General features: G+C 40.3%; 1 protein-coding gene across 1 annotated transcript; it reads left to right on the forward strand.

Moving 5' to 3' along the window:
- The first annotated feature begins 1,264 nt into the window (after positions 1 to 1,264).
- mrps30 (mitochondrial ribosomal protein S30) lies at positions 1,265 to 10,185 on the forward strand. The gene is made up of 5 exons (XM_036525896.1): positions 1,265 to 2,561; positions 3,131 to 3,276; positions 3,673 to 3,778; positions 4,160 to 4,336; positions 8,971 to 10,185. Exons 1-5 carry the CDS (start codon positions 1,949 to 1,951, stop codon positions 9,228 to 9,230), a joined length of 1,302 nt encoding a protein of 433 aa, XP_036381789.1. The 5' UTR covers positions 1,265 to 1,948; the 3' UTR covers positions 9,231 to 10,185.
- The last annotated feature ends 5,728 nt before the right edge of the window (positions 10,186 to 15,913 follow it).

Here is a 15,913-nt window from a genome sequence, read left to right on the forward strand (position 1 = left end):
CAGTAGCCACTGTGACAGGAAGAGTGGCAAAGATTCTCAGAGCAACCCACATGTTGGGGTAAATTTCTGCCAGCTTCTTCTCATGCAGGAAGGTCAAGAGTTCCATGTTTGTCACATTCTTTGATGGCAATGGTGGAAAATTCTGCATTTCCTTTGCAAGTTCTGTGCCATCAATGTCCGGCTGGCTGATGCTGTAGATGACCCAAGATTTGCAGGGGTGGGACTGAGAAACCTTAACAGCGCATCTGAAGAGAGAAGAGGAATATATTACACCAATCTAATAATAAATATGATATGATACATAATATGATTTTAAGAATAAACTGAAATATGACAAATTAAAAATCTAACGGATATGTGCATGATGACTACGCTGTACATGTTTAATACTTTTCTGATATGCAAATGATATAAGATTCAATTTTTGTCATTACAAGGAAATGCTGATTAGCAGAATGCAAAGAAGTAGTAAACTGCACTATAATATAGAATGTAGGAATGCTAAGGTATGCTATAACAGGAATGATGTGCACTGTGCAGGCTTAAAACTATAGGAAAAGGAATAACACGTTAGCTTTTTGATTAAGGCTAATATTGCAAGCTAAGAAAACGTGAGCTAACCAGTTTTCAATAAAAATGTAAACAAGTTTTATTTTAATTTTAACTCTTGCTGACCCTATAATATTTACATATTTGGAAGCTGGGTGGGAGTGCCATTTTTCATAACAGCTTTGGTCCTTCGTAACATGCCATTAGCCTAACTGAAGTTAAAACAGTTCACGCTAGCTATTTATTGATTAGCAAACCATGTTTGGTTAACAACGTGTCGTTGTTCTCCTACGTACAAATAATGTCATGACATCACCTTTATTGTAACATTACCTCTGTCTTTCTCTCTTTTTTCCTCCTCTTCTTTTCTTTTTTTTTCCTCCCCTGGGCATCAGACAGTTTGGGACGTTTTGACATGTTGTTGTTGTCCTGTCGTCGTTGTCTTGTTGTCGTGGTTGCTTTTGGGGTCACGTCAATGCGTGCCCCCCTCCCCCCTCCGCCAGCAGGTAGAGCCTAATTAGTCCGGGGGAAGGGGGAGCATCTCAGGAAAGTAAAGTGTGATCATCATTTTTATTATTATTTTTATTCATATTTAATAGGGTTTGCTATGCAGTTAGATATTTTTGGCTCATTATCTTCCTATTAAGATATATAATACCAACTAGTTTTAAGAAGAGTAATTTTTTTTTCTCTCCCGTTTTTGGCGCCCCCTGGATGGTCGGCGCGTAACGTAACATGCCAGTTAGAGAATTTATTGTGATAACAAAATACCATCGCTAGCCACCTAGCATCTCCTGTAGCATAGTTACTCGGGTCCTTATGGAAGTCACTTCCGTTTCCGTCCCACAGCGTTACTTAGGTTTAGGTAGCGTTCATTTTTCTAAAGTGAAACAATACCACTGAATGAACTGAATTTAATGGAAGATGTGAAAGTTTCTTGAATGTTGTGATCTTGGGGCTAACAGCACAACTTACACGTAAAGTATAAGTGCCAAAACATTACGAGAACAAAGCCTTCAGGCTAGCTAATTAACTGTCTCTGTGTATTAGCTAACAATGGCAAGTCGTTATTCAGTTTAGCTATTTATGTAAATACCGGTGCAACACGATAAATAAGATTAGCGTGCCTAAGTCAGACCGCTAATCAACGTACTAGTTGGCCAGCTACAATACCAGTTACACACGTAAATGCGAGGCGACGGAAGTGAGCGACAGAAGGACCTGAGTATGTTTGTGACAGTAGGGAATAAATTCGATGGTGATTTTGGTGGCGACTCTTATTGTAGACCAATGATACCCCGACTTCATCACAAGAAGGACCAATGAAAGTGCCAGAATCTTGAACGGCTATAACTAACGTAACCGACGTAAGCATACTGCAGCAACGGGGTGGCGGAACATGGCGGCGTGCGTGTCCTTGTCAATGTTTGTTACGAGGAATGGGGCAACTTTAAGAAGTATTAGAAAGCTTCACTCGGTTTCTGTAAACCGGGAGCCTGTGTATCCTGTCATCCAGCCATCTAAAACCGCAAAAAGTAAATCTGCAAAGCGCCGAAGAGAAGAAGACTACTTAAATGAAGTACGATCCGCACAGACAGTGCAGGATAAGCTTCGGCTTCTTACTAAGCGGCAACGAAAGAAATACGTGCTATACCCGCAGACTTTTTCACTCAATGCGGACAGATGGTATCAGCATTTTACCAAGACCGCATATCTACCTGGGCTTCCCCATAAATTTTCTGTCGAAATAGACAAAAGTAGCCCCGGGGAGTCCAACCTGCCATTGATGTCAGTCCAGTCCTGTCCAGCTGCCGTTCATGATGATGTCTTTTCTGAACTACGATCCGTGGTTTGCAATTCGATTTTACAAGAGAACTTCTACTTGCTGAAAGCGAAACCATTTCTACAGAAGGGGATGCAGGGTTTTGTCGCACCGTTCCTGTCAAACCTTGTCTCTGGTGTCACAAGCACCTTAGTCAAACACAACCCTCTACTTCAAGTGTCGAACCTAGGTAAGTTAGCACAAATGCATCGCCGACCGATAGCAATTGTGTATTTGTCTTCTAATCATGAACGTGTCCACAGTTATAAACGCTTCATCAAACTCGTCATAAATGCGCTCACCGTTACGAAAGTATAACTAGTCGCTGGTCGATCGAGCTAATAGTTTTCAAAAGCATATTATATAGACTGGATACTTATGAGTTCGATAACTGAGCAGCAAAGCAGTTTTGCATAGTCATCAGACAGACAAAATACTTTATAACGTTTTAATACAAATTGAATCGATGTAATGTATCGAAGTAAAGTGTAGGATACTCGTGTGAAGAATCTATGAAAATAAAATACAGTATCTTGTGAGATACATTTCTTAGGAAGTGTGTTGAATGCAAATTGTCAAATACACGATAGTATTTCAAATATGTATTTCAAGTAGGTGTAATAGAAATACTGCCCATCCCTGATAACCAGCTAACAGTTAAATAAATGATTTTTTGGTTAACCCATACCCATATACAAAGTCACTACCAAATTAATTTAATAAGTGTGACGGCCACCTGACTGGCTAACCTTTTTCTAGATGTCAGTCCTCAAGTGAATTTCTACTGGATGAGGGGAGAATGGACCATTCCAAGGGGGCACCGGAGAGGTCGAATTGACCCGGTTAGGTTTCAGATCGACGACAAACCACACTCTCAAATCAGGGTGCCTCAGCAACTTCCTGAGGTAAGTAGCTAGCTAATCACTGAACAGAAGAGTCTTTCTAAGTTTTATAGTGCACAGGATTCTGGAAAAATTAATTGTGCCTTTTGTGTTTTTCATGAGGTGTTCTGAATGGATTACAAGCTTTGTAACATGTCAGTGTACTTTGGGGAAAAAGCAGGATACATGAGTAAACTCTTCTTACTGTAAACTTTTGGACTCTAGTCAGGCTTCGGTTAAAAATGACATTTTTACCAACACCACTACCCTGCCCCCACCCCCAAAACATGAGTTCATATGTTGTGCAAAGGTACAGAATCTTCATAATCTGAATTTGATCTTGATTGTTTCAGTTTTTTTATATTAAGGGGACATTGAGAATGCAGAATTTAATTAACCCTATAAAATCTTTGCCTCCAGTTTGTGCCTCTGGGATTGGAAGTTTCTGCAGAGGTCCCTGAGATAAGATACCCTCCATATCTGCTTCCCATGTTCAGAAGACAGTATGATAATAACATTTTCACAGGTACCACACCTCTAGGCATAAAATAATTTGGATATCTTAACCTGACAATGTTTTATAATCCTTAGTAATTTGTATGCAGTGTATCACATCATGGTTTTTGTCAGTATTTGTCAATCGGAATATAATATCTGTAGTATTAATATTTATTAACATTTACATTTATTCATTTGGCAGGTGCTTGTGTATATATATATATATATATATATATATATATATATATATATATATATATATATATATAATGTATGTGTGTGTGTATATGTCTAAATATATTTATTAATATAGACCAATAACAGTCTGATAGTCTATAGTATCTGGTTACAGACAGGCTGGGTAACAGCCATAATACTGAATTATGCTTGTGTGTTTATTTTTTATTAGGGTCCAAGCTTGCTGACCCATGCAGCTATGGTCACACACAGTTCCACATGTTTATGGACCAGTTTCAAAGAAGCAAACTGATTATGGCAAACCTTGTTGATCAGATTGAGGTTAGCCTGAGAGCCAATGCTATTGCCAGTCTTTTCGCTTGGACAGGAGCACAGGCTATGTATCAAGGTGAGTGCCATATTTGCCTGAAACACAAATACCCACACCACTGCACTGTGAATACTGTGGTTAGAAGCAGTGAGTGCAGTTTTCCTGAGGAATCCCTCAATGAAATGTAAAAGCAGCTTTTCAGCATAATTAATGAACCACATTCACAACACAAAGTACATATTCCAACTCTAGAATTTTGTTATATTATATTAATGTTAATTAAATGTTAAAATGTCATACTTTATTAAGCATTATAGGTGATCTTCCTTTCATTGGACAGAGCAAAGTCATTGTTCCCAAAAGATTACTTTTATTCCAGAAAGGTAAAGGTCACCCGATGTACTTTGTATTTATTCCTCCTTTGGCATGGATTACATGTAATAGATGCTTCATTTGGGGTTTTGTAAGGGTCTGGAATTTCTCAAGTTCAGACCGTTTATCCTGGCAAAATTGATGTTAGGTTCTTCAGAACATTTTGGTTTTCAGTTATGGACCACTTTTAGTTTGAGCCACAAATGCTGGATTGGATTGAGGCCTGGAAGTTGAGCTAGTTGCAAACATTCATGACCCATTTCTGAAGATGTGGATGAATGCTAAGGGCAGAAATGTCCATTTCTGGCCAAGTTTTTTTGGCTTAAGAGTCCTGAAAAATGAAGCATAATTGACCCTTTGCCATATTTCATAGTGGCCATGGATTTTTCTCAACATAAGCATCATTCACCTTTTTTTCCTTCTGCCCATAGAGTCCTTGCTAACCTTACACTCACAATAGTTTGCCATCAAGGGATTCTCAGGGACTAGGTACAGAGCTTTTGGGATATACTCATAGAAAGAACAAAGGGAGTGGCTTTGTAGTGTTTGGCTTTACAATGTTTGTGTTGTATTGTTCTGTATAACTAATTCAGCATCAAGCAGTACAGTTTTGAAATCACTCAATTTTATCTGTACACATCAAAAATGAGAAATATATCCTATCCTATCCTCTATGAATAAAAAAAACGTTTTTCAACAAACATGCACTTAGCACAGTAAGGCGGATGTAGGACTCTGACATGGCTAAAAAGCCATGTAACTTCAAAGCTGTAGGAGGAGAAGTGATTTATTTTTATTTTTTAGAAAATTGTAAAAATAGGAATATGTAGAAGGTAACCTTAAAGATAAGTCTTGGTGTGTTTCACATGCAGAGTAGAGTTATCAGCACATGGGATGTTAGGAATGACAAGGAAAACAAGAAAAACATCTGAAAAAGAAATCAAGTGAAGTGGGAGGTTACCCTAAAACAAACACCTTTATCACCTTCATAATTAGACTATCCCTTACAGTCCCATTGCAGCACTGAAAAAATATTTTTCCTACAAGACAGAAGAATAATTCCTGGCACGTTCATGAACAAATTATGTCTATAGAGTACTTCTTGCATTTATTTTAATAGATACCACAACTAAAAATTAGCAAGGATTGTAGTAAAATAACTCTTAAACGTCCATCGGCTTCCTTTATCATTATCTGATGGGTGATTTGGTCAAAATGGCTAGCATCTCTTACAGTCTAAAATGAATTTACACAGTCATCTTAAATTTACATTTAGTTGTTTGGCAAATGCACGTTTGCACAGCAATGTGCAAGAAATGCATTCAATAGGGATTAGCAATTAGCTGCACAGATACTGAATTATTAGTGCCATCCTTGAAATATGGTGCCATTGTGGGAGATCTTGCCATTGAATTCTATGATGACAGTGCTTTAGGGGGCAAATGTAAATCTAACGGCAACAATTTGAGATCTCCAAAGCAAGGCATCTACAGCAAACAAAGTATAGTAATGTACCATTTGAGGTATCTTGCATGAACATGGTATTCATGGCTGTGTTGCAAGGAATAAGCCTCTTTTGGAGGCAGACTACAAAGAGCCACCTTGTGAATGACAAGTAGCAGCATACACCGATGACAAAGATTTTTGTACCTAGGTTTTATGATGTTTGGCCTCAAAAAAGCATATGTTGCATATGTTTTATATTTTGGAGTCCTGGAAGCTTTGGTGCAGTGGTCCTCAACATAATCTAACAATTCGCCTCATCAGAGCACAGCAGGTAATGACACCAATCATTGAGTGAGCAACGTGTCGCAAACACATTTATATGCAACACAGAATTTAATTCCTGCATATGTATGTGTGTCTGGTGAATAAATTCACTAAATGCTGAAAAACAGTGCATTAAACTATGAAAGAAGAAATGTTTAGTTGTCAGTTCATTTGGCAATTCAGTTGGCAATTTTAGTCCAATTTTCCATTCTAGAACATGCTTGCCTCTTGCAAGCACAAACATGCTTGTAGGCACATCTTGGCAGACCACTGATACAGAGGGAGACATCATCTCCAGCATTTTCCTGGACATTTTGTTCATGATTCTGATCTCCTTTGCCAAGAAGCCAGCATGACAGTGACCCAAACCATTAAACCAAATCCACAAGTATATAGTTAAGTGATGACAACGGTTTTCAATATGTGAGACCAGACCTCAGTCCAGTTGGGGATCTGAAGAAAGCAGTTTGAATGACAATTCCTAAGGTCAAAATCCCACCTTAGAGGAGCCAGGAACACATAAAGTACTATGCAAAGAATCTTGTCATTGTAATTCATCCAGGAGTCACAAAACACCTGCTATGGGGGTGTGAATAAATGTGACTTTTGTGTTCTCTGGAATAAAATTTGTGAATGACTTGTCTTTGCTCTGTGCAATACTGTCAAGATTGAAGTATGAAAAGTTAAAAAAAAAAAAAAAAAAAGCACAAAGATATCCATTATGTATTTTTTTCCTGTTGCATTTGTTTGTGTTTTATTAGGGATATGAATAAGTATAGAGGACACTGTACCTCAGATAACAAAGTAGATGAGTTCCATAACTTACTCAGTATCAGACACTTAATATCCAGAGACAAAAATAACATCACATATACAGGACTCCAGAAAGTGGGGATGTTTACTACAGTTGCAAACCAAAAACTATGTTTGAGTCGGTCAAAGTTTAGAGTTGGGAAAAATGCTGGAAAAGATGGGAAATTGACACAAGCAACTCATGTTTGATCTGTGCACTGATATGGCTTAGCAGTACACAGCAGTTTGATACCTGCCTCAATGCTATAGCTACATCAACTGTATTTACAAGTATATTTACCCACATCTGGGCAGGTTCTGGAGGGTTTGCATGTTCTCTTAAACTATGTAGATACTAGGCATATGCTGATTTCGCTAGTTGTAGTTATGTTATATCCATCAATGTGTCATCAATGTCATGGTTATAGTTGGGTCAGAAAAACAAGAAGTACACAAAACCAATGCGTCCTGACAATTAACAGCTAGACAAAGTTTTTTTTTTTTTTTTTTTTTTTTTTTTTTATTAAAAACACTAAAAGAAGTTTTTTCCATTTGACTATTGCTTATGCAATATTATTATGCATTGATCTTATATGCAATAATTTGCCTAAACAAAAAATGCTGACAGAACAATTGCTCAGATTTGTTTCAGCTTGTGGATTAAATTTAGCTGTCATTTTTATTGTCCTCTTTTATGACCGTATAAGGGCATCCAAACATTGGGCTCTCCTCTTTGGCCTACTAACACTTAAGAATGCTTAACACTTAATATCCAATTGTCTCAAGGCTGTTTTGGATGAAGAAAGTTCCAGCCATGTCAGCTTCTCACCTCAGGTTGAGATCTCTTCTTTACAAGTCAAGGTCACAAAGTCATTTCCTACCTCTCTCAGAGAAATCACAAACTATACACACTTGCATGCTTGCCAGCTAACTAGCTCATTTACATTTACATTTATTCATTTAGCAGACTTACATAGGTTGCAGTTCTTTACAATGTTATCCATTTATGCAGCTGGATATTTACTGAGGCAATTGTGGGTTAAGTACCTTGCCCAAGGGTACAGCAGCAGTGTCCCAGCGGGGATCGAACCGGCAACTTTTCGGTTACGAGTCCTGCTCCTTAACCACTATGCTACACTGCCGCCCTGCACTACTGCTTGTGTAGTGTTGAGTTGAAGAATCCACAATTCAACCACAAAACAACTGCCACAGTACTCTTCTAATGAAAGATTTGATATAGTAAGATATACAGAAAATGAACTGAAATTACAAACTTGATGGATTAAGCAGTTTTCCGTCATCTTTGAAAAGATTCAGCTATGGTTTTCTTGAAAAATAGTCATTTCATAGTTGTCAAAGGCAATACCCATATTTTCTAACTAGCCAACACCTCTCAATGGATACTATATGACAAAGGTTCCTGGTATCAATATCTAAACAAGTTAAAGCAGTATCAAATGACTGAAATCATTCTTTTCTGTCACCTGAAAACAATACATTTGACAGGCAAAGTCCAAGGATTTGTGTTTCATACAGTAGTGGCACATGTATAAATAACATGGTCAACTTTAAATGATAATATTGGTATGCTTTGTAATACTTTTCTTTGCATATAACCAGAAAATGGATAATGTTTTGATCCCTGTGCATCTTTGTCATGACCTTGAACATACAGGTACCAAAGAAATAGCCATATGTTATGAATAACCATTTATGCCCTAAACCTGACATGCACAGATGTGTACATAAAATAAATGTGCACATTTTCTGTGTTACAGGTTTCTGGAGCCATGAAGACTTGACACGACCATTTGTTTCACAGGCTGTGATCACAGATGGAGTGTACTTCTCTTTCTTCTGCTATCAGTTGAATACTCTGGCTCTTACGGTGCAGACTGACTCTGAGAACCCTAGAAAGAACCTTTGCTGGGGTACAAAGAGCATGAGGCTGTATGAGGGGATAAAGAATGGGGATGTGATTGGATTCGATGACAGGGTCCTGAAGCTTCTGGTTCAGTTTTTGCTGAACCGGGCCTAGCCAATATAAATGCCAAGAAGCAGCAGCTGCTGTAAGTCAGTTACTGTAGATTCCATCTGAATGAAATGTTGTCAACACAATACATTGTGATATTCCAAGTTAATGTCAGCCCTTTTATTTACATATTTTTGAGGATATATGCTTATGAAATACACACAGAGTTGCAGGTTGACCTTGATTTCAGTACATTCCCCAGACGAATTTAAAATACTTTGAAAATATTTTGAAATTGTTGGAATGATTGTAATCTGGTGGTTTGTAATGTGTATTTCACTTTAATGACAAATAAAATGAACCACCAGAGACAAGTGTCAAGTTTCAAATGACATTTCATGTACCAGAATTCAGGTCTTAGATTGGGTTTATATGAAGTGTGTACTTGGTGGTGTTTTCCCCAAGGATCTGTTGAACATACAACAAAGTCCCCACTATATTACCATCTTCAATTTAGTTTAATACAGACTTGATTTCATGCCAGCTCTATGTGGTTAGGGGAAAGACCTGTAGCAGTAATGATGCACTTCGTCTGATTGAAGCAGGAAATATAAGATAATATTTTTTTTCTGTAGGGCAGATATTAATTGACTGGAAATTGTGGGTCAAGTACCTTGCCTAAGATTACAGCTGTAGTGCCCCAGTAGGGGAAAAAATTAGCAGCCTTTTGGTTACAAGCCCTGTACCTTACCACTGCGCTGTACTGCCAGTGAATATCCCATCATGCTTAGCATCATGTCTAAAAATGCTGGGCAAGCTGAGTTTCCCATTATTTGGCTATCATACCTATAGGAGCAAATGACAGTGACTTTGAGAGAGGGCTGATTTGGGGCATGTTTGGCAGGAGCTCCAGTGATGCAGAACACGAAGAATGTTGGTGTTCCACTAGGAACAGTGGCTAAGATGATGTTGGCGTGGAATTCTGAGGGGAAAGATATGAACTACGGACAAGTGGACAAGTGCCTGTGTGGAGCATGCCAAAAGAAACTGAGTGCTTGTTTCCTACAGTGAAGGTTTCTGGTGGCTCTGTTATGGTGTGGGCTGCATTCTTATGGCATGGTCTAGGAGAGCCACACCTTCCTAATTAAAGGAATATTAAATACAGGTGTGTGGCTGGAGAGCAGGAGGCTCACTTTTCAACTGTATGCACAGGGTGTTTTTGTTTGTTGGTTCTTAAAATAAATGATTGGGTTTTTTTGAACATTTGCTCTTTCTGTTCATTTTTGTTGGAAGTGTCAGCCAACTACCCCACATAGGTCTCACCTACTTAATTATGGTGCGTTTCCACCAAGCAGCACAGTACAGTTCGGTACAGTACGGTACACAGTTATTTGTGTTTCCATCATCAAAAGTTGCGAACCGTACCAAAATAAGCGTACCGTACCATACTGGTTTTTGGAACCCTTCTGTTGGGGTACCAAGCACGGTGGTACGGTTTGTAAAGGATGGAGCAACACCCACTGCCATCCATTGATTGGTCGACAGAGAGTCGTCACTTCCGTGCGACAACGTGAATACAAACTAGGAGGGCTGTCAATATATCTGGAAACTTTAACGTGTGTTAAAGTTGTGTGTTTAATGTTTTAACGCAAATTAATCATATTTTCATGTTTGACCGCAACTTCCTTCCGTAATTCCAGCGCGGATATCTACCTGGCTGAATTACTGAAAGGCGTGGCAAGCGCAGATTTTTTTTCGTGCAGATGAAAATCGGCGGTGGGGAGTACTAAGGCCTTGAAGTATGCTAATGTTTATATAGGAGAACACAGGTTTGTATTTATTATATTGATACCTTTTCTCCTTTATGTAGTCCTTTCTTGAAATCATCAATTGCACATTTGGCGTGCCTCCCCACAACTGTGTCCACAATCTCTGTAGTTGTGTTGGAGTGCTGAAGTGAGATGATTGTAATAATTTGATAGCTTTTGACTGTTTGCTAATGTATTTTTCACACAAGTCACAGACTGCACCAGTTAAGTTGATGTCAGCTGAAGGATAGACACCAATCCACTGATGTTATCAAAGTAACTGAGAAATCACAAGAAGCTTGTGAGAAGTGAGAACCTGGCCAAACTCCTCACCCCTATCCCCAATTGAACCAAGCCAGTTTTTTTATGGTCATTCTTTCCCCAGTCGGTCAGTCATTATCAGTAGATGAATTGGCTAGTTTTGAACTGTGGTCAGTATCTTGCTGATTGAGCGATGTGACGGGACCACCAGATGCCTTTCGGTAGCAGAGCGTGGTTGTTGGGAGGGAACATACGCTTGTAGTAGAGCGTTCAGATAGGTAGGTGCCGTTTTGTTGGTTGTTCTGAATGCAAGCGACACAGGCCTTGAACTTGATGTGGGCAGCTACGGGGAGCCAGTGGAGTGAGACAAAGAGGTGTAACATGGGCCCTCTTCGGCTTAATGGTGCATGCAGGAAGGCCAACCAAGAGAGCATTGTAGTATTCCAGTGTTGAGATGACAAGGACAAGTACCTGTGCAGCATACTCAGATAGGTAAGGCCTGATTTTCCAGATGTTGTACAGTGCAAATCTGCATGATCTGGCTGTTGTCACTATGTGGTCCTTAAAGTTTTAGCTGGATATCAAACACTACTCCCAGGTTCCTTGCAGACCTAGACGTAGTCAGTGAAATTGAGCCACACTGTACGGTGATGTTGTGCTGCATGGCTGGCATGACGAGGGCCTCCGTCTTAGACAGGATGAGTTTAAGCTCGTGTTTCTTCAACCAAGCTAAGATGTCTGAGAGGCAGGCGGAGGATGAGGATCCCTGCCAGCTGGTCTGCGCATGCCTTGACCACAGCCCCCCGGGATGCCGTCAGGTCCAGCAGCTTTCCTGGGGTTCACTGCTCTCAGTGTCCTCCTCACCTTATGCTCCTGGAGAGAGGGGGGGGGTGCTGAAGGTGTGGGGAGGCAGTGTGTCCAGGTGTGTGGTAGTCTCAAAGCGGGCAAAGAAGCTGTTCAGCTCCTCTGCCAGTGTGCTGCTGCTGCCGATGGCCATTGGGCTCTGGCCTTTGTAGTTGGTTATGGCCTGGATGCCCCTCCACATCTGCCGAGGGTTGTTGTCCATGAGGTAGCCCTCCATCTTCCTCCTGTAGGCCTCCTTGGCATGTTGGATGCCTCTCCTCAGGTTGGCTCTGGCAATGCTATACAGTGAGCTGTCTCCCGTCCTGACGGCAGAGTTACGAGCTCTGATCAGAGCCTGGACTTCATTCGTCATCCAGGGTGAGGGAGAGCATTTTCAGGCCAGGTTCTGATGGTTTGTGTGCTCGGTTTTGTTTGCTTTCTGAGGGGGGTGTAGGCCGGTATGAGGAGCAGAGAGAGATGGTTGGATTGTCCTAGGTGAGGGAGGGGTGTCGCTCTGTAAGCATGCTTAATGTTGGTATAGACATGATCAAGTGTATTTTCCCCCCTAGTAGGACACTTGACATGCTGGTGGAGTTTGAGGAGCACAGTCTTTAAGCATGCTTGGTTGAAATCCCTGGCGATTATGTGGATGTACGAACGCCATGCTAACGTTAGCATCGGGCGGGATATAGACAGCGGTAACGATGACTACAGTTAGCTCCCGTGGTAGATGGAATGGTCTGCACTGGACAGTCATGGCCTCTAGGTCCGGTGAGCAGTGGCTCAATTGCACAGTTCTCTTTATTGTCTTAAAACTAAAATCGCAACCATGCCAAAAAGCTGTTGCGTGGTGGGTTGCACGGCAAATAAGTAACTAACCCCGATTTAAGCTTTTACAGGATTCCAAGACGCAAAACGGAGCCAAAAAGATGTCATTTTTGGCCTCCCTAGCCACGGGACCTTATGGGATCTCGATACTATTCACTTCTGTGTGTGCAGCAGAGATTTTGTGTCGGTCAAAAAGTTAATTAATTCTCTATCTGAGAATTCGTTGTTTAAAAATTGTATATAATTGATTCCAATTCCCCAGATATATTCGTTTAGCTATTTAGCTAGCTATCTAGCTATGGTAGCTTGCTCTAGGTTAGTGAAGCCCTGTAGAAAATATAATGGTTAAGTTTCTTTTTGTGTTTTGTATGTATACATTTGTATGTACAGCAGACATCTACACAGTATTTTTGGAATTCTTTATTTTCGGTGAATTAATTTTATGCACAACTTTATAGGCAGGAAGAGACTAATTTGTTCTGTTTTCATGTGGAAAATGTGAGTTTATAAAATATTTCATTTGTATGTTTAATGCGTTTGCATGTCAATCCACCAATCACTGAACGGGGTGAGAGGTCATGCGGTGACAAAATATGGGAACAGTAGAGTTCTAAGTTCTTTTCGGCTGTAGACCATGTAGGAGAGAGCGCATTTTACAGAGTAACGTAGCGAACGCTACTTATGTTCTTTAGTGTACTTAGATATTGTCAAAGTGAAAATCAAAGCTTTACTGCACTTAAAGAACGTATATTGAGTGATATTTGGGCTAAAGTCTTAGTTAATGAAATGCTAGTGACGGTTAGCATCTCGCTAGCTGTGTGCAGATTGTACGTGTGGTTATCTTGCCAACGAGAGAGCCGTTTGCTGACACCGGGAGTGCCCGGAGGAAGACCTGTTGAGCTGCCGGGTTTAGGCCACTGACTGACGCTGCATGTGGAACTTGGCTGGCTAAGCCAAGACTTTGCCAGGACTTGCTTCGGGACTGCTTTTCAGAACCTGAGAGAGTTACTTTTTTTCTGCGCAGTTCCTGCGAACCGGGCTGTTTAGTTTTAAGGCCTCAACGCTCATTAGCATCGACTCAGGCCTGCAACGGGACATTTTTATTTGTAGTTTTTTTTTTTTTTTTACTTCAACAAGTGCCGGTTTAGCATTTTAAGTGTATGGGCCCAATAGGTTTATTTAGCTGTTAAGGAGAATTTACAGTATAAGGCATGTTAAAACATTGTCGTTAGTTATATGAATGTGATATCTGTAACGATTTAAGTTAATTTATTTTTTATTTGTGGAGATTTTTTATTTTTCAACACATTCAAATGTTTATATTTTGATGCCTGTAAGGGGGATTCTATTCTTGTAATATAGTAAATAGTTAAACTTTATCTCTTGTTTGAAATTCATTGTTAGTAAACTGGTTATTTGATAATGCTTAATGACCCATAAGGGATATGTGCAGGATATGATTTGATGTTTAGAGAAAATAATTTGTGGTTGTTTAATACATGTGAGGTTTAGATTCCGTATAAATAGGTTGTAAGTGTAAACCAGTGTTTCTCAAACTTTTTCAGACCAAGGACCACTTTATCATTAAAAAAAATCACGGACCACCTAACCCGTGGACCAGCACCCCCCCCCCCCCCCCCTCCAAAAGTCTGGAGTCTGGGCCGCCTGCGTCTCTCCCCCCCCCCTTCCGCTCTCTCTCCTGACGCAGGTATCCCGCGGCGCTGCGTCCCGCCTCCTTGTTCCGGCCTGGCCAACCAGAAACGGGGCGCCATTAAAGATGCTGGATTCTTGGTGTGCTCGCTCGCTGTTTTGATCCTTCGTGTTCAACATTTGCTTACAAACTTGCCTGTACTGTGTTTTTGATTTTGCATCGTTTATTTACTTCGATTGTGGATCTTGTCTCAGTTTTTTCACTGTGTTAGGGTGAGGTTAGAGGCGGGTGCCGCTTCTGTGTATTTTTGGTTAAGTTAGAGTAGGTAGGTTTTTGTTTGGCTCTGCCACCCCTTTTGTTTTTTGTGTTCAGTTGGATTTGTATAGGTATGCAGGGTTGGTTTTTGTCTTGTTTTGTTCTTTTCTTTGGCACTGTCTGTTGTCCTCCTTCCCCCCCCCCCCCCCTTTTCCTGTGAATGTTTGTCATTGTATATCATCTTGTAAATACTGTAGATATATCGTGCTCCCCTACATTGCTCCCGCGTCTGTGCTTTCTTTGCCCCCCTGCACTGTCCAAGCCAGCGGGGGCTGATTGTTTCCTGTTGTGTTGCGTCCCGCATCCATACCCCTGGACGCCATTACCCATCTGGGACGTAACACCCAGGCACAAAAAACTGCGATGCTTCCTTCCTCATGTGTTGCTTAAGCTCTTCATGTTTTCTCTCAAAAAATGCCACAGGTTTGCAGATGTAATCTTTGTGTTTTGTCTCTAAGTGCCGCCTGAGTTTAGCAGGTTTCATTGCTTCATTGGCCAATATGTCATAGCACAGAACACAATGGGGTTTTGGATCCTCAACATCCCCAGTCCAGAAAAATCCAAATTTTATGTAGTCGCTATGGTATTTTCGTTTAACTTTCGCACACGATTTTCCAGAATCATGTTGTGCTAGCTCCTGCTGCAAACTATCCTGGGACTCGATGCTAACAGAATCAGCATGTCTTTGCACCTCGTTGCTTACATCAAACGTTTCTTGAACTTTTCTTTTAACTGACCCTGTCTTCAGCCACAGATCCTTTGGCGTATTGTTAGTATAACTTTTGAAGTCAGTTTAATTCTAACTTGGTCACTCCTAAAGTTTCTGATTTCATATTCCCTTCACACTCAGAAGTCACTTTGATATGACAGTGCTGCAGAACCTAACTAGGCTGTATAGAGACAGTGTCGCAAAACAGTGGGTTTGTGTAATGTCAGACAAATTCAATAAAAGGCTACCGTCTCAATTTAGGCTACGTTTGACTAGTTTATAATTTAGAAAACAAATCTGTACTCATAACTTTGCTTTGGGAGTCAAGTGGGGG

Source organism: Megalops cyprinoides, chromosome 4, assembly GCF_013368585.1.
Source record: "Megalops cyprinoides isolate fMegCyp1 chromosome 4, fMegCyp1.pri, whole genome shotgun sequence".
Classification (NCBI taxonomy): Eukaryota; Metazoa; Chordata; class Actinopteri; order Elopiformes; family Megalopidae; genus Megalops; species Megalops cyprinoides.

Excerpts from the sequence above, each read along its gene's own strand:
- mrps30 (XM_036525896.1), top strand. The coding sequence starts at position 1,949 with ATGGCGGCGTGCGTGTCCTTGTCAATGTTTGTTACGAGGAATGGGGCA. Across the intron at positions 3,277-3,672 it reads TGCCTCAGCAACTTCCTGAG|TTTGTGCCTCTGGGATTGGA; the intron begins GTAAGTAGCTAG and ends CTTTGCCTCCAG. Across the intron at positions 3,779-4,159 it reads TGATAATAACATTTTCACAG|GGTCCAAGCTTGCTGACCCA; the intron begins GTACCACACCTC and ends ATTTTTTATTAG.